At 45.1% G+C, this 19,823-nt stretch overlaps 1 protein-coding gene across 1 annotated transcript; it reads right to left on the reverse strand.

Annotated features, from left to right (window-relative positions):
• Positions 1-399: 399 nt before the first annotated feature.
• Positions 400-18,537, reverse strand: TMEM174 (transmembrane protein 174). The gene is made up of 3 exons (XM_040420192.1): positions 17,916-18,537; positions 7,762-7,839; positions 400-1,414 (listed from the first exon to the last, which is right to left on the reverse strand). Exons 1-3 carry the CDS (start codon positions 18,518-18,520, stop codon positions 1,381-1,383), a joined length of 717 nt encoding a protein of 238 aa, XP_040276126.1. The 5' UTR covers positions 18,521-18,537; the 3' UTR covers positions 400-1,380.
• Positions 18,538-19,823: the final 1,286 nt, after the last annotated feature.

A 19,823-nucleotide genomic window follows, 5' to 3' on the forward strand; every position in this document is an offset into this window, starting at 1 on the left:
TCCCAGCAAGCCAACATCAGCACAGAAAGACACAGAACCTCTCTGCACACAGTCACCAGCTAGAATGGCTGCATGCAGGGAAGTTCTGCCTCTTCCTGTGCAGCTATAGCGCTGCCATTGGCTGGAGCGTTGTTCCAGCCAATAGCAGCGCTGGCAGGGGACCCACAACACTGGTGTCCCCTGCCTGACCTAGGAGGAGACAGGTGCTGACTTGTTCAGCACCGGTCACCTCCAGATGACATATGTGAATGGGTCCGCATCCGATCCACAAAAAATGCAGATCGGATGCGGACAAAAAATAAGTTAGTGTGCATGAGCCCTTACCCTGCAAGTCTCACAACTGTTGCACTTCAATTTTTTTGGTGCATTTTTCATAGCAAAATTGCTAGCTCCAGATATTAGCTGAAAGCCTATGGGAAATCTGAAATACAGGAGACACAAGCGTTTTTAGGCTACTGCCATTTTTGTCAATATGGTGGGGTTTAAAAAAAAAATATGCTGTTAAAGCAAAGCTATAAAAAAAAAACATGCTTTATAGAAAAAAGGCGAGCAATCTCTCTGGCATTCTTTCAGTGAATAAAATACACCAGTGTAAATTCATGTGTCTAGGGAAACATCCAGTTTATGGAAGTCTACATTCTGCTTTTGGGTCAGCTGCTGAGAAATTGGGGATTCTCTTGCAATGACAGTAATAGATGTAGATGAGCACTAAAAATTATACTGTAAGTGGTTCTCCATGTTATTAATCATTTGACCACTTCATTACAGAGCGATTATCAGATTTTTCAGAAAATTCCGCCTACTTGTGTTAGCCCTGCCTTCTGTCAATTTGGACCCTCCTACAACATGAGGCCACTTTTAGTTTTTTCCGGGGCCACTTTAAGTTCCCAGTCCGCACCTGGTTGCAGGACATCACACAGGTAAAAGCCTAACCTGTCTGCTCCATGTTTCCTTTGACGGAAGATGTCAGGGGACGGTCAGCAGGTCAGGTATCTCATGTCTATGACGGACAGTACTGAAATGCATACGTACAGCAAAGACATAGTGAAAGCAGCAATTATATCACAGACTGCGCTGCACAAGCAACACCAGTCACTTAATGTAAACTTCATCTTGTAAAATACCACATAATGACATGCACTGAACTCTTCTTCCGGTTCACTGGGGGATTTATGAAGCTGCATGGAGGAAAAAAGAAGTCTTTATTGCCCTAGAGTTCACTTCATACAGTGGTCTTGAAAAATGGATGCTGGACCTTCCACTGGAGAAGACATCATTTACAGCAGTCACAGGTCGCGGTGGACAGACACGTCCAGTATATTTCCCAGGTGTTTCACTCCGTGTGCAAATTTAAATTAGGAAGAGATACATTCAGCCGAGTTATGAAGAAGGACTCGCATTATGGACAACACTGCTAGATGAAAAAGAGAAACAGAAGATATTTTAATATGGATATCTATCTTTCAATCTCTCTATCTATCTATCTTTCTATCTATCTCATATCTATTATCTATCTATCTATCTATCTAATATCTATCTATCTTTCTATCTATCTCATATCTATCTCATATCTATCTATCTCTCTATCTATCTATCTCATATATATATATATATTATCTATCTATCTATTATCTATCTATTATCTATCTATTATCTATTTATTATCTATCTATTATCTATATCCTATCTATCTATTATCTATCTATCTAATATCTATCTATCTATCTATCTATCTATCTAGTTCAAAAAGTCACAAGGCAGCACTCTGGTCTTTAGTGAAAAAGTGGATCATTTATTCAACCCATGCAACGTTTCAGCTCATCTCCATGGAGCCTTTGTCAAGCAACTGTGGATTGCTACAGTCCGGAATCCTACTGGGAACTTGCACCTGGCAACTTGGAGTGCTGCAACTACTACTTTGTCGTTTATCTATCTATCTATCTATCTATCTATCTACCTACTGTATATCGAGGCAATACAGTATCTATCTATCTGCCTATGTAGTACAGTATCTATATTTATCTATACCTCACTATTTACATTGTATATGTTTAAGACGTCAAGTGCCTACTTTTCTTGATATAAGTGAGTTTTCCCATCATCTAGCCAAAAATAAAAATCTGAATCCTTATGTATAGAAAAGGTGTACAATCAGTGTCTCGGCACAGATTTCTACTGCCTCCCATTACTGCCACTAGAAGCAGTTACTTCCTGTCAGCCATTCTAGCTTACATGGGACTGATATCTTGTTGGCAGTCTTAGAAGTCGATTGGGGGAACTTATCAAGCCCTGTACACTGGTTTACTGCTGTAAAAAAAAAAGTTGTTAAATTTGAAGCATATCAAATTTGTCACTTTTTCCGATTTTACACTGGTCTCACCAATTTTAAAAAGGAGTGGTGTGATGGGGAGTAGGTGCCCACTAGATTTATGAAATGCAATGTTAAATGTTGCAAAACATGGTGCAATTTTATTCCAGTAGGGAGTGCCAAAAAAAACAGGGCAACATCTCTAGACAAGAGATGTTGTGGTAACATCACTAGACGTCACTAGACAAGAGAACATCTCGGGGCAAAAACTCTAGACAAGAGAACGTCTTGGGGTAACATCACTAGACAAGAAAACATCTCAGGGTCAAGGGCATAGCTATAGGGGGTGCCGAGGTAGCAGTCGCTACCGGTCCAAGAAGCCTGAGGGGGCCCAAAGACCCTTGTGCCACATAAGAAGACACCAGCATTACAGAAAAAAGGGATCTGTTATAGATTTTGCACTGGGGCGGAGAATGTTCAGGTTAGTCCTCTGGTTGGAGGGAAAGGGTTAGGTCAATAATTTGGCATGGGGGTGCTGTTTCAATTTTTTGCCTCAGTCAGCAGGAAGGTTATGTGCTTCCCTGCCCCTGGCCACAAAACACTGAGGGAATGGGGGCCCAAGCGGAACTCTTGCACTAGGGCCCAGGAGCCATTAGCTACACCTCTGCTTGGGGTAACATCTCTAGACATCTTTAACCCCTTCCTGCTAGTGTTGGGCGAGCATGCTCGGCCGAACACCATTTTCACTCGAGCATCGCGATGCTCGGCACATCGTGGTGTTCAGTCGAACACCGCGTGTGCTCGAGCGTGATGCTTGAGTCTCCTCCCGCACACTTGTTGGCTGCTACGCAGCCAATAAACGTGCGGGGAGGTACTGGCCCTCACTGTAATGCCGTAGAACTGTTTCAAGCGTGGTTACAGCACTCAACAGGAATCTGGCTGTTATGGGGGCTCGTCTGGAAATGTTCCTGACTCCACCTCAGGTGCAACACTTTGAAACTTAGTACAATGAGACAGCACTCCAAATGATGTGATGAAATAATTTGTGAATTTTATTCAGCCGGATATGATGCACAACAATTTAAGGCAACGTTTCGGGCTAAACAGTAGCCCTTCATCAGGCCTAGTTATGCACACATAAGAGGAACGCTGGCCATCCCTCGTTACTCAGTCCCCAGCCGCCACTATTTTTCCCGGTGTGCCGTCCCCGCCCTACACCAGCATGTGTCCCGTAAAATTACCCGTGCCCTGACCAACGCAGTTATTGGGAAGGTCCACTTAACAACTGACACATAGACAAGTGCTATTGGCCAGGGACGCTACATTTCCCTGACAGCACACTGGGTGAACGTTGTGGAGGCCGGGAGCGAGTCGTACCCTGGGATGGCACAGGTGCTACTGAAGCCAAAGATTGCAGGCCCTACTTCCATCAGGGTTTCTGCCGCCACCTACGTTAGTGGCTGCAACCCCCCCCCTTCTCCTCCTCCGCCTCCTCCTCCACTTCCACCTCTGAATTAACATCTTGCAGCACCAGTCAGCCATCAGTCAGTAGCTGTAAGCAGTGTAGCACTGCAGTGGGGAGGCAGCAACAGGCCGTGCTTAAAGTGATCTGCTTAAGTGACAAACAGCACACCGCCGCAGAACTGTGGCAGGGGATAAGGGACCAGACTGAGCTGTGGCTCTCGCCACTTAACCTACAACCAGGCATGGTTGTGTCTGATAATGGCCGTAACTTGATGGTGGCTTTGGTGCTCGGCAAGCTCACACACATACCATGCCTAGCCCACGTGTTCAACCTAGTGGTTCAGCGGTTTATCAAAACCTACCCCAATTTGCCTGAGCTACTGGTGAAGGTGCGCCGCGTGTGTGCCCATTTCCACAAGCCATCAACAGCTTCCGCCGGTCTGGCAACGCTGCAGCAGCACTTGCAATTGCCAGCTCACCGACTGTTGTGCGACGTGACCACGCGTTGGAACTCGACGTTCCACATGTTGGCCAGGCTTTGTGAGCAGCAGAGGGCAGTAGTGGAATTCCAGCTGCAACATGGTCGTCGCCTTTCCAGTCAGCTTCCGCTCTTCACAAGCGACGAGTAAGCATTGATGTCTGACCTCTGTGAGGTTTTACGCAACTTTGAGGAATCAACACAGATGGTGAGCGGCGATAACACTATTATCAGCGTAACCATACCACTTCTGTGTCTACTCAAACGCTCACTGCTGTGAAGGCTGACGCTTTGCATGTGAAAGAGGTGGAAATGGGGGAAGAAAGTACACAGGGTGATAGCCAGACCACCCTCAGTTCATCTTCTCAGCGCGAATTGGATGATGAGGAGGAGGAGCAGGAGACGGTTGCCTCAGCTACAGAGGGTAGTACCCATGGAAGTTTTATTCCATCTGTTGAACGTGAATGGGTAGAAGAAGAGGAAGAGGATGAGGAGATTGAGAGTCATCCTCCTGATGAGGACAGCGAAGTCTTGTCTGTTGGGACTCTGGCACACATGGCTGACTTTATGTTAGGCTGCCTTTTTTCGTGACTCTCGCGTTGTACGCATTTTGGCCAACACCGATTACAGGTTGCTCACCCTTCTTGACCCCCGCTACAAAGAGAACTTCTCATTCCTGTGGTGGAGAGGATGAGAAAAATGGTGCAATACCAGAAGGTCCTTGTGGAAAAATTGCTCCAAAAATTTCCAGCTGACAACGCTGGCTGCAGAGTATGTAGTTCCTTGGTCAACCGAGGAGGGGAGACAAGGGGAACAAACAGCAGTTCCAACAGAGGCAGGGCAATACTCTCCAAGGCCTGGGACAGTTTTATGACACCCCGCCAGCACCTTCAACCTAATGCGTGGCCTAGTGTCACAAGGATGGAAGAATTTTGGAAGATGATGAACGAGTACGTAGCAGACCGTGTCAGCGTCCTCAGTGATTCCTGTGTGCCTTACAACTATTAAGTGTCCAAGCAGGAAACGTGACACGAACTGGCGCTCTACGCCTTGGAAGTGCTGGCCTGCCCCGCCGCCAGCGTTTTGTCACAGCATGTATTTAGTGCTGCTAGGGGCATAATAACTGATAAACGCATCCGCCTGTCAACTGAAAATGCTGACCGGTTGACTCTTGTAAAAATGAACAAGGCCTGGATTGCCCCTGACTTCTCTACTCCACCAGAGGAAAGCGTCTGAACATAAAGGCACTCTAAATGTGGCTTTTATGGTGTATTGAATATAGTGTATTCCCATGCACCCTTTCCACCACTAAAAAGGGTATATGGTTCAATCTCCCTTTTCTTGTCCTCCTCCTGCTCATCATATCAACATGCTTATTAGGCTGCCCTCACTCCTAATGTTTTAGAGGGTCAGCTCAGCAGCGGGCCCTCACCCTTAATGTTTTAGAGGGTCACCAGCAGGCCCTCACCCATAATGTTTTTGAGGGTCACCAGCAGGCCCTCAACCATAATGTTTTAGAGGGTTTTAGAGCAGCAGGCCCTCGGCCACAAATTTTTTTAGATGGTCAGCTCGGCAGCAGGCCCTCGCCCACAAATTTTTTTAGATGGTCAGCTTAGCAGTAGGCCCTCGCCCATAATTTTTTCCATGGCCAGATCAGCAGCAGGCCCTTGCCCATAATGTTTTAGATGGTCAGCTCAGCAGCAGGCCCCTAATGTTTTAGCTGGTCAGCTCAGCAGCAGGCCCTCGCTCATAATGTTTTAGATGGTCAGCTCAGCAGCAGGCCCTCGTCCAAAATGTTTTTGATAATCAGATCAGCAGCAGACCCTCACCCCTAATGTTTTAGATGGTCAGATCAGCAGCAGACCCTCGCCCATAATGTTTTAGATGGTCAGCTCGACAGCAGACCCTCGCCCATAATGTTTTAGATGGTCAGCTCTGCAGCAGGCCCTCACCCATAATGTTTTAGATGGTCAGCTCAGCAGCAGGCCCTCGTCCATAATGTTTTAGATAATCAGATCAGCAGCAGACCCTCACCCCTAATGTTTTAGATGGTCAGATCAGCAGCAGGCCCTCGCCCATAATGTTTTAGATGATCAGCTCGACAGCAGACCCTCGCCCATAATGTTTTAGATGGTCAGCTCGGCAGCAGGCCCTCGACCATAATGTTTTAGATTGTCTGTCAGATCAGCAGCAGGCATTCGCCCCTAATATTTTAGAGAGTCAGGTCAGCAGCAGACCCTCACCCCTAATGTTTTAGATGGTCAGCTCAGAGGCAGACCCTCACCCCTAATGTTTTAGATGGTCAGATCAGCAGTAGGCCCTCGCCCATAATGTTTTAGATGGTCAGCTCGGCAGCAGGCCCTAGCCCATAATGTTTTAGATGATCAGCTCGGCAGCAGGCCCTTGCCCATAATGTCTTATATGGTCAGCTCAGCAGCAGACCCTCTCCCATAATGTTTTAGATGGTGAGCTCAGCAGTAGGCCCTCACCCATAATGTTTTAGATGGTCAGATCAGAAGCAGGCACTCACCCATAATGTTTTAGAGAGTCAGCTCAGCAGCAGACCCTCACCCCCAATGTTTTAGATGGTCACATCAGCAGCAGACCCTCACCTCTAATGTTTTAGATGGTCAGATCAGCAGCAGGCCCTCGCTCCTAATATTGTTGAGGGTCACCAGCAGGCCATCAATCATAATTTTTAAAGGGTGTGTATGATGCCCTTCTTTATGTGTAATAACGGGTGTATTGGAGTGCCGGTTCCTTGTAATTTTTGGCAGCCCTTTCACTTAGTGCATGCTTTATGAGTGTAGGAGTTCCACTACCTGAACAATTGTACCACAATGTGAATGAGGTCCTCCTTTATGTGATATACAGGTTGTATCGGAGTGCCTCTTGCTTGTAATTTTTGGTAGCACTTGCACTAAATACAACAAAAAAAAATCCTAACAATTTTTCCTCTAAAATTAATTTTATCTTCGGTTTAGTCTGTAAAATTGGCGTACTACTCAGACAACATCGTTCCCAGCAGCCACCTGGGAGTCCAAGATGCATCCAGACATCCTCCCCATGCTGTTCCCAAACCATTTCAGTGGTGTTTCCATTAATTTCTGACCTTTTCATGTGAACCATACATCCTCCCCTCTTTAATGCTCGGGTTCTCCCATTGACCTCCATTGTGCTCGGGTGCTCGGTAGAGCACCTGAGCATCCCGAGGTGTTCTACTCGAGCACCCGAGCAATTTGGTGCTCGACCGACACTATTTGTAGATTGTAAAATTTTTAATAAAGAACAACTAAAAAAATGATTTTTTTTTTTGCCCAAAATGAGTAAAATGCTATGATAAAAAGGGGCACCAATGGTGTATATAGCCTTAAAGCAACCACCTTCTTGTCTTCAGTCCATATATGAAGTCACATAACAAATATACGTTAATAAAGTGATAAGGCTCTAAAGACAAAAAAGCCCTACTAGCCTTCTCGTATACTACTGTATGTACTTGTAGCAGAATTACTTCAGGCCAGGATACAAGTCGTCATATAACGGTGGTAGTTCACTGTGGATTTCATGATGCTGACTGGAGACAGGGGATCTGAAAAGATAAGAGGAAAATCAGTTAGATGAAAGTGCTAGTTGGGTTCTGATTTCATGAAGCACATGACAGGATATGATTTGAAGACAAAAAAATTACCAAAACATCATTGTATGAGTAGACATTGTAGGAGACATCTAGGATTCCATGTACGGCAGAAGGCCGGTCCTTAAAAATGGCAGATGAGGGAGCGGGTGCTGCAGCCACCAGGTTTCTACTGTTTTAAACATAAGACAGCCGGGACCAATGTCTGCAATCAGCAATGATGCTGATCGCAGACCTTTAACCGTGACTTTCAATTGTGACCACGGCATCTGAGGCTGCTTTCCCAGGGAGCGCTGTCCTTCCGGGCTTGATCGTCTGTGACAGCCTGGGTATCTCTGAAAACCCCATGCTATTGTAGATGTAGTACCTATGGAGTCCTGCAGGTGCAGATCGTTAGAATGAAGGACCGGCTTCCCCGATCGCTGCAAGGTCCATTTAGATGTTGGTCACAGACATTAGCTGTGGGCCTCTGCTGTGCCCTCTGAACTTTGATTGACAAGGCCAGGCAGTGATCACATCATAACGCATGGTCCTGTGCAGTTGCAAATAGAGCAGAGCCTCTAGGTGTAATGGTAACGCCCCCGTTGCTCCTAGAGGCTCATTTTTCTCAGCAATGTGGACACTTATGAACATGGGATCAACACAGATGACTTCAGCTGCCAAGTTCACATGTAACAGGTCAGACAGTTTTAGGCTTATTGCACACGACAGTATATTTTCACGGTCCGCAAAACGGGGTCCCGTTTTTCCGTGATCCGTGACCGTTTTTTCGTCCGTGGGTCTTCCTTGATTTTTGGAGGATCCACGGACATGAAAAAAAAGTCATTTTGGTGTCCGCCTGGCCGTGCGGAGCCAAACAGATCCGTCCTGAATTACAATGCAAGTCAATGGGGACGGATCCGTTTGACGTTGACACAATATGGTGCAATTTCAAACGGATCCGTCCCCTATTGACTTTCAATGTGAAGTCAGGAGTTAATATACCATCGGATCTGAGTTTTCTCCAATCCGATGGTATATTTTAACTTGAAGCGTCCCCATCACCATGGGAACGCCTCTATGTTAGAATATACTGTCGGATATGAGTTAGATCGTGAAACCTCATTTCCGACAGTATATTCTAACACAGAGGCGTTCCCATGGTGATGGGGACGCTTTTAGTTAGAATATACTACAAACTGTGTACATGACTGCCCCCTGCTGCCTAGCAGCATCCGATCTCTTACAGGGGGCCGTGATCAGCACAATTAACCCCTCAGGTGCCGCTCCCTCTATTGTAATAAATCGTTGGTGGCACAGTGTGCGCCCCCCATCGGCCCCCCCTCCCTCTATAGCATTAACAACATTGGTGGCCAGTGTGCGGCCTCCCATCTCCCCCCCCCCCCCACCCGATCATTGGTGGCAGCGGGTTACTAGCAATAGTACAATAGTAAAAGATTCATACTTACCTGGGAGCTACGATGTCTGTGTCCGGCCGGGAGCTCCTCCTACTGGTAAGTGACAGTTCATTTAGCAATGCGCCGCACAGACCTGTCACTTACCAGTAGGTGGAGCTCCCGGCCGGACACGAACATCGCAGCAGCCAGCAGCAGGTAAGTATGAATCTTCTACTATTGTACTATTGCTAAGTAACCATGGCAACCAGGACTGTAGTAGCGTCCTGGTTGCCATGGTTACCGATCGGAGCCCCAGCGATTAAACTGGGACTCCGATCGGAACTCCGCTGCCACCAATGATGGGGGGGGGGAGATGGGAGGCCGCACACTGGCCACCAATGTTGTTAATGCTATAGAGGGAGGGGGGGCCGATGGGGGGCGCACACTGTGCCACCAACGAATTATTACAATAGAGGGAGGGAGGGGGGGGCGCACACTGTGCCACCAACGAATTATTACAATAGAGGGAGGGGGGGGCGCACTGGCCACCAACCTATTATTACAATAGAGGGGGGGGGCCGCACTGGCCACCAATGATATTCAAACTGGGGGGGGGGTCTGCCCCCCGCTGCCTGGCAGCCCTGATCTCTTACAGGGGGATATGATAGTACAATTAACCCCTTCAGGTGCCGCACCTGAAGGGGTTAATTGTGCTGATCATGGCCCCCTGTAAGAGATCGGGTGCTGCCAGGCAGCAGGGGGCAGTCTTGTACACAGTTTGTAGTGTATTCTAACTAGAAGCGTCCCCATCACCATGGGAACGCTTCTGTGTTAGAATATACTGTCGGATCTGAGTTTTCACGAAGTGAAAACTTAGATCTGAAAAAGCTTTTATGCAGACGGATCTTTGGATCCGTCTGTATGAAAGTAACCTACGGCCACGGATCACGGACACGGATGCCAATCTTGTGTGCATCCGTGTTCTTTCACGGACCCATTGACTTGAATGGGTCCGTGAACCGTTGTCCGTCAAAAAAATAGGACAGGTCCTATTTTTTAGACGGACAGGATACACGGATCACGGTCTAGGCTGCAAAACGGTGCATTTTCCGATTTTTCCACGGACCCATTGAAAGTCAATGGGTCCGCGAAAAAAAACGGAAAACGGCACAACGGCCACGGATGCACACAACGGTCGTGTGCATGAGGCCTTATAGGTACAAATCTGCTGACAGATGTCCTATAAGCTTTGTTCGCACCTGCCTTAGAGGCTCTGTTCAGAATCTCCATCACTGATCTGTTGTATTTCACAGGAAGACAACTGAGGCATGCAACACTGTTCCTCCTATCGAAATAATGTAACCCAATAGGCCTTATTATACAGTAAGTCAGTGGGGTCTGCCAGGTGCCATTGTGAGGGATGTGGCACTTTGTCATTTCCGTTTTTCATCTCCAATGAGGGGACAGAAAAATGGAATTAGGGATGCGCATGTGAACTCGGCATTGGAACGCTTTCAGGCAGTCAATATTTGATCAGAGTTTGCTCAGTGATTTCCATCAGTGATTGTGAACCAAAACCAGGAGTGAAGCCTACACATACTGATGCCGCCAGCCTAAAGTAAACCTGATGCATTATCCCACTAGCTTATCTCATTAACAGTTTAATTATGAGCAAAGCTTCTAAAGCTTAAAGGTGGTGTTGAGTTACACTGCTGGGATGGAGCGCTATCCCACTGATTTTGGTGCAGGCTACATCTGTAGATAAGGCATAAGGGAAAGATTTGCTCCTGTTCTGTGCTTTTCACTGGCTCCTGGTTTTGGCTTACAATCACTAATGGAAATCACTGATCAAACACTGACCAAACACCCTTCGGACCATCACCCTGGTAACCTAATCAGTCTGCCAATGTTAACCCTATATTGTCCATGCATTGCTATTTGGAACACACAGTGCATGGAAAGATAAGAGCTTTAACCATAAATGACATTTAACTTGGTAACATTAAATTAACAGTTTGGCAATATTTAACCCTGTGCAGTCATCTGGGGTACTGCACTTAGTGTGAAAGCAGAATGACAAATATTAAAAGTCAGTCATTATTATAACTATTATCTGCATTTCATCACTGGCCCCATACAAATTGTTTACGGATGACCATATACATGCACACATCTTCACTGAAATTAAAGACATTCAAAAATATTTCAATGAACGTAGACAAACTCTACCACTTAAAGGGGTTGTCCGCGCTCAGGGCTGAACCTGGATATAAGCTCCCCTTCACTCCTTTGCCATCTACAAGTGGCGGATCAGAGCATTTCCTTGCGTTGCATCACGCAGGACAAGATATGTTTTTTGTGAGGTGGGTACTAGTGATACCTGCCTCTAAAACCACCCAGAACAGCGCTATACACCGCCCATTTGTGCCGGTGACATCACCGGGCTCCCTGCTAGATGGAAGTCTCCTCCTAGCATACCAATGTGAAGCCCGGTATGTCACCGACTCACAACAAACCTACCTTGCCCTGTGCGATGCAGTGTAGGGCAAGGAAATGCTCTGATGCACCACTCATAGACGGTAAAGGAATGAAGGGGAGCTTATATCCGCATTCAATCCCTGAACCTGGACAACCGCTTAATTATTTCACAATATATCAGCTATTGGTCATATTGGCAGAATTATCAATGTAGCTTTACTTGCCTGCCATGACGTTTCTATAAGGGCTCATGCACTCGACCGTATGTATTTTGTGGTCTGCAAAACACGGATCCTCAAAAAATACGGATGATGCCCGTGTGACAAGCGTATAGCATTCGTTTTTTTGGTGGATCCATTGTAACAATGCCTATCCTTGTCTAGTGATGAGCTGCAGGGGCAATATTCGAATTTGTGATATTTCGCAAATATTTGGGCGAATGTTAGCCATATATTCGCAAATTCGTTATCTCCAGTCATTATTTTCTTGATTGCTGAAAACGGCAATTAAAAAATTTGCAATAAAAATTCGCACTACTCCTAAAGTCAAAGATATTGCAGCCTTCTAATTGGCCCACAAGCTAGAAGCAGGGAGGGATCATGTGTACTGATTAAAAAACAATCTCGAATATTTGAAATTACGAATATATATCACTATATTCTAAATATTCGCGAATTCTCGAAGTGCCGATATTCGCGATAAAAATTCACAATTCGAATATTCGTGATCAACACTATCCTTGTCCGTTTTAGGACTATCTTTTTCTATAATTTTTGACTCTTCCATTTTCTTTTTTTTTTGCAGATCCATTGAAGTGGTTCTGCATACGGGCCACAAAAAAACGGAAAGGACACGTAAAAAAACAATAAGTTCATGTGCATGAGCCCTAAGGGCCATTATCAGTATGGGTGACACTGCCTCAGTGCTTGTCACTGCTGCCATCGCACAGCTAGATCATCGCCTGACATGAAGCCATTGCCCTACATTAATGATTTACACGTCTATCTTGGTCGGTTAGTGCTATCATATAACAGTATACAGGTGAAACTCTAAAAATTAGAATATTGTGCAAAGTTCATTTATTTCAGTAATGCAACTTAAAAGGTGAAACTAACATATGAGATCGACTCATTACATGCAAAGCGAGATATTTTAAGCCTTTATTTGTTATAATTTGGATGATTATGGCTTACAGCTTATGAAACCCCAAAGTTACAATCTCAGGTCCCCTTTGCTCAGGGGGTATGGATTAATTAGCTGACTAGAGTGTGACACCTTGAGCCTAGAATATTGAACCTTTTCACAATATTCTAATTTTAAGTTGCATTACTGAAATAAATGAACTTTTGCACGATATTCTAATTTTTCGAGTTTCACCTGTATACTTGTCCTTGTATGGAATGTGGTATATGGGAAAGATTAGAGCTCAGACAGTAGATATCAGATAAGGCTCCTTATAGATGGGTAGATGAATAGCCAAATGAGTGAGATCAATTATATAGAAATTAAATCGGCCTTCATTTCTACTTTCATTTCCACAGTGGTTTGAATGAATGATTGTCCCTGCAATTGCAAGCTGATCAAGAGGAAGGCAAAAAAAAAAAAAAAAAGCCAATTTTCCTCATTTTAAGGGGAAAAAAATTCCTTCCCAACTCCAATCAGGCAATCAGAATAACTCTCTGGATCAGGGACCTCTAGTAACTATAACCTGTAGTATTATTACACTCCAGAAATACATCCAGGCCCCTCTTGATCTCTTTTAGTGAGACTTAAAAAAGAGCATTTCATGCAGTGGCTTACCTACCATAAGAGGCAGACCACGTGACTGCTGTGGGACGTGGGGGTGGAGGGGGCCCTGGAGCTGAACTGCTTTTCCTATTCCTGACATAGATTTACTGTATTTTCCACCAGCTACCACTAGGAAGAACTCAATGTGAGGAGATTATTTACAGCTTCCATTGAAGTCAATGGTAAGCTCCCCCTTGTGGTGGCTGCAGGCAGAAAGTTTTATAATATACTGTACTGTCTGAAGGGAAGCAGAATTATCAATGTATTTATGCCACTCATCTGGTGGAAATACACAAGAAATATGATGTTTGGCATGAGCGTCATATTTATGAAGCACCTAGAAATCAAGTGGGATAGGCGAAGAGTAACATTTTAGTAAAAATGTTTTTATTAAATAGACCACTGTTCACACAACCAGGGTGTTAATGGTCAATGACTTATTCTATAATGGGCAACCCAAGAAAAATCAATATACTAATTAACAAATGTTGGGTAACCTTATTAAAACTTAACTTTTAATAAATAACCTTGCTAAGATAGGCCCATAACACGTACAAGCATAAAGTGATCATGCATACAAAGAAAAAGGCAGAAAAAAGGTAAAAAATATATATATATTAAGTATATTAAGAGAGGAGGGTACACTAAAATCAAGTGTTTGGAGGAGTAAGGGTTAAAGGGACACATACTGGGTCTCTTATCACTGTATATCCCTATAGCTTCCTCCACATCAAGTGCCCTAAACATAATGTCCTTGAATCACAAACACCCCAGAATTAAAGGGGTTGTCCAGAAGTTAAAAATAAAATATGGCAGCAGCATGTGGAAAAAAATCCACAAATCTCAGCTATTCCATCCCTTCCGCTCTATGAGTGCTTTGTTTGTATGGCTGCAGTGATGATGCATGTGACGTGCTGGACGTACTGGCATCATTGCTGCCAACATGTAAACAAAGACTGACAGGGATATAATGGACAAGTGCTCATCTGTTACAGTGTCAGTGATGTACAGATGTATGGAATGTGACCACTGCAGCCAATCGCAATATACCAGTAACATGCCATATACCAGCAAGTCCCCACTGCAGTTTGTAAACAAGCAGCGGCAGGAGGGAACGAACCAGAGCTGAAAAGAATGGCACTAAAGAAAGGGGTGAGTATAACATGCATCCACAATGCATGTGCCAAATTGTTGATCCAACCTTCACTACTACCAAACACCATCCTACATTCGCCACTACCAAACATACAGGAGGATACAGCATCAAATACCTCTTGTGACCTCAGTGACATCTCCTCTGATGTAGATAGACATTCTCTTTCTTCATCTTCTCTATTTGGCCCACACGGCCATGACGACTTCTTTCAGCCACATCTTCTCTCTGCAGAGTCTTCCACACAGACATCTTATGTTCCTCACTTTTTGATCATCATCCTCCCCCTCCTGGCATCCCAACAGTGTTATCCTGCTGCTACCCTCAATATTGTGACTATGTTCCCCAATGCCCCCAAATATTATATTGTAGAAATAATAGTGCCATACAGAGAGTCCCCCTATAGTATCAGTGCTTCCTACAGTCCCACTAATACTAATAATTCTCTTCGAGAGTGCCCTCATTAGTAATAGCGCCGTAATAGTGATAATGTTCCCAAAAATACTCCTGATATGTTGTGGCAAATAATGATAACACCCCCAAATAATACCACTGGTAGTAGTAATAATGCCTTATAATAGAAATAATTTTTCCCATAGGGCCTCCAGTAGTAATAACACCCCCATAGTAACAGTTAGTGTTAAGAGAATCGAAGTTCACGAAGTGGACTTCGATCCGAATTTCAGGGAAAATTTGATTCACTGCAAAGCCGAATTTCCTCGTGCTCCGTGGTAAGGAATCAGTTTTCCCTAAAATAGCAGTAAAAAAACAAAAATTCATACTCAACCCATTTGCGCGCAAAGTCCTCCTCGGCCATCTTCATTGAAGATCCCGCACGAAATCTCGTGCGCGGTGACATGTGACAACACCACGTCGGACACCGTGCGTGATTTCACTCTGGATCTTCAGTCAAGATGGCCACAGCGGACTCTTCGCAATCAAATGAATAAGGTGAGTATTTTATTTATTTTTTAACAGATTAACCCCTAATGGTCATCTCAGATGCCACGATCAGCGATGAACACGGCATTCAATGAGGGTTCAATGACGGGGGACGGCGCAATCAACGTTTCCCATCATTGCGCCCACTACTCACAAAGAAATAAGATTCATGACAAAGTAATTTGTCACAAAGCGAATTTATTTGTGAAATTCGGCAAAGCAGCTGAATCTAGTAACATCTCTAGTAAGAGTGATGACGCCCCCTCCCTCCACCCCATAGTGAGGCCACCTGCACACGAACGTGTGCGCCCCGTGGACGTGCTGCGGCCAGCAAAATGCGGGCCGCAATGCACGAATACAGTCCGTGGGAAAGCCACAGCGGATCGCTGACCCATTCACTTGAATGGGTCCGCGATCCAGCCGTTCCGCAAAAAGATAGGACATGTTCTTTCTTTTTGCGGAACGGAAGTACGGGACGAAACCCCACGGAAGCATGCCGTAGTGCTTCCGTAGGGTTCCGTTCTGTGCTTCCGTTCCGTATCATTCCGCATCTCCGGATTTGCGGACCCATTCAAGTGAATGGGTCCGCATCCGTGATGCGGAATGCCCACGGAACGGCACCTGTGTATTGCAGATCCGCAAATGTGGTCCGCAATACGGCAACGGGAAGCACACGTTCGTGTGCAGGGGGCCTTACTCTGTAGGTGAGGTGGATGAGCCTGGAGGCTGACCTGGTCTGACAATGAGACTTTGGCGCTTGGACAACTGACACACACACTGGGTGATGTGAGAGGGAACAGAGAAAGACAGGGGTTTAAGGGCAGGCTAGCTGCTGCTGACGCTCCTCCAGACCTCACCTTGCACTGCCCCCACCACTAGGCACACCAGGAGTTAAGGGCAGGCTTCCAGTCCCTTTTTCCACTATCTCTCAGACATTCTCCGCCAGTCCCAGTCCTTCCAGCGTGCATGGGAAAGCATCAGACAGGAAACTGGGCTGAGCTTTCATTGGGGGCCCAGTAGCGCACCACAGGCTCGCAGCAGCGGCTTCCTCCTCCTTGCACTAAGCATGGATGCAAAGTGCTTATTCCACAGTTCAGGGCAAATATTCTTACGAACGAAAGAAAACACCAAGTTTTGCAGACTGTCCGTAAATTTACAGATGGTTAGCAAACGCTGCCTGGGAGTTTGACGCCTGCCTACTGGAAAACTGAGTGGGGCATACTAGGTTTTGCTATGGAGGCCTATGGAGGTCTGTGTATGCCCTGACCTAATTGCTGCTCAGCTGCAAGTACAGTATATTATCATATTTCTGAGACAGATTTATCCTAACCAGGCACGCTGCTGGATGCTGCACCTGATTTATGATGAGGCGTACACCTTGTCATAAATTAGCTGCAGCATCCGCCAGTTCGTGCGCCTGAACTGTCGCAGTCTGCGACTTTATCGGGTCACAAAAGTGGTGTATCTGTCTAATAAATGTGGCCCATATTCTTTCATTTTTTCATGCTTTTCGTTTTATTAGCTTTCATAACTTCTATATAATATATGTCCTGTAGATCTGATATGCCATAAAAGTTCAATTATTAGAAGCCAAATCTCTACCATAGTTCTCAAGGTTCAGTAGAGCTGGAACCGTGCATGCACATTTAGGGGGAATTCACATTTTATTTTGGCTTGCCGCCAAGGAGCTGATTTGTAGCCTCAAACCTTTCTGCACCAAATCTTCCGCATGTGAATATACTGTACCCTTAGGTTGGTAGCAGCTGCAGACAAAATGTAGCTGCGAATTCGTCCAGGCTGCTAATGAAATACGGGCTAACTTGTCTAGTTTGCCTAAAACCCCTCGACCGATAATAAACAGCAACGAGTTAGCACTTATTTCATTGCAATCTGCGTGGAGCCGTGGCTTATGGCCACATCAAGGCTGCATTTGAGCTACAGCTCAGCTATGCGGCAGCCACTACATGGAAGTCAACATCAACTGTAAAACCTTTCACGCTCAGATTTCCAAGAAATTGGAGAATGATCTCTCATGAGTGTGCACTTCATCACCGACAACAGGAACCTGGTCATTCTCAAGAACATATAGGATCCTAGCTGCAGGACCTGATCTGGCTTTTGTAACATAAAAGTAAATTATCGGAGAACCCCCTATATATACAGCTTACAGTTTCTGCCGTAAAAAGCAGGTACATATAGAGAGAGAGAGTCATGGAATATACACTAACAATGACAACAATGTACAAAAGAAGTCATAATATCTAGTTTGTGCAACCAAATGGACAAGTACCCACCTCTCATGGGCTGGAGGTGGCAAAGCTTCTTCATCTTCTACGAAGGCTGGATTTTCCAGTGGGTAGATACTACTATACTGAGGGGGAAGTATTGGTGGTGCTACCCTGTTAACCATTCCAGCACTACTATTACTTGGGGAAAGCGTTGACGCACTTGGGCTGCTCTCTATAGGATCATACACAGTGTAGGGGGGAGGAATATACTGTACCACAGTGGCTCCATGGAAAGTTATTGGCTGATTTATTCCGTTGAAGACAAAGGACTGTCCAGCAGTAGATGGTTCTGGTTCAGTAGCTGTATTGTTCCTTCTCTTACAAGAAAGCATCTTAAATTTACATGCAGAAATCAATATAAAGGTCAAAGAAACTATGATCATAATAGGACCCAAAAGATGAGTCCATCGAAACCCTCTGGTCCCATCAGATCGAATCCATCCGAATAAAGTTAGAGTGATACCAACCATTCCAATAAAAATTCCAGAAAACAGTAAAGTTGGCCCGGCTTTATTTCTAGTAGAGGACCACGCTTCAGGTTGGCTGTTTGTATATGGAGGAACTGGAAAGACATTGACGGAAAACTCATCTTCTGGACTGTTACGTGCCATTATGAAAAGTCGGGCGGCTTTTCGTCCATCCAGGCTAGAAAGAAATTCTTAGCAGCCTGCAGGGGTAAAAGTTCAGACGGATCTTACGAGTCTGTGTTCACATGATTGCTGCTCATAAAGCATAGACTTTGGTAGCAAAGTATAAAGGTCTGAGCAGTGGAGCTTAAATCTAATAGATATATATTCTGCAGATATACAGAGTAATTACATATGAGCCTTTTATGTAAGTAGATTATGTCAGTTCTTCGTGTGTATAAACTCCTTACATAGGTTATGGCAGACTAACAATAGGAGACATTTCTCCCCCCACCCAACTCAAAAAAAACACACACACATACATATCTTAAAGGGATTTTCTGGTAAATATGTCCTCAGCATAGGTAATCAATTATAAGATCAGTGGAGGTCCAACCTACCGGCAGCCCCACGATCAGCTGTTTGAAGGGGCCGTGGCACGAGCATTCATAGCATACCAAGAACAGCACCATAAACTGTACAGTGGCTGCACTTGGTATTGCAGCTCAGTTTTGTGAAGCCTTCAAACATATGATTGACAAGGATGCTGATGCATCAAGCCCCTGAGGAGCCAGTGCAGAGGGTGGGAGTGGTAGTGGCTCTGATGAGGTATTGTGTCACAGTGTACAGCCTCAGGCTGTTGCTCGCCTGAGATCGGTGCAGTGGAAATGTAGATTGAAGAATGAGGCCAGAAGTTAACATATAACAGTCTCTTTTACTAAATGCCATGTATAACTTCAGATACATTCAAAAGCAGTGGATTCCAAGTGCACTTTCTGGCAGCAGTAAAGAATATGGAGGCAGGCTGGATGGCTGCAAATTAACACTTGTAGGTCTAGATGTCCACTAGTAGTTTTACACTAGACTTGTAACTGACCTAGTAGTAGTCTTGGGTGATGGGTGTCTGAGACATAGTCCCTCACCTTATAGCAGTGTCTATTGTGCAGGTTTTCAGCTGGTCACTCTGCTGTCTTTTGTCAAGTATTTTCTTGAGGCTGTATAAAGTTGATATCTCTGGAGAATGTGTAACCGGAACAGGAGCTCTGCAGTGTGCTTCCTCTCCTTTCTGAGGCTGCTCTTGAACTCCCCCTCCTGGCAGGAAGCTTGACCAGCCCACTACTACCAAGAGGGGAGGAACAGGGTGGTTAGCCCTGTTCCTGCCAACCATATGCCATTGGAAAATACAGCCAATAAACAATAAAAAAATACATAACAATACCTAACTATTTACAATGAAATTGCAGATAACTCCAGACAACCCGGCAGCACTTCTCAAAGCTCTCTGTAC

This window comes from Bufo bufo, chromosome 2 (assembly GCF_905171765.1).
Source record: "Bufo bufo chromosome 2, aBufBuf1.1, whole genome shotgun sequence".
NCBI classification, from domain to species: Eukaryota; Metazoa; Chordata; class Amphibia; order Anura; family Bufonidae; genus Bufo; species Bufo bufo.

Excerpts from the sequence above, each read along its gene's own strand:
- TMEM174 (XM_040420192.1), bottom strand. The coding sequence starts at position 18,520 with ATGGCACGTAACAGTCCAGAAGATGAGTTTTCCGTCAATGTCTTTCCA. Across the intron at positions 7,840-17,915 it reads CCACCTCCAGCCCATGAGAG|ATCCCCTGTCTCCAGTCAGC; the intron begins GTGGGTACTTGT and ends TTATCTTTTCAG. Across the intron at positions 1,415-7,761 it reads GACTTGTATCCTGGCCTGAA|CAGTGTTGTCCATAATGCGA; the intron begins GTAATTCTGCTA and ends TTTTTCATCTAG.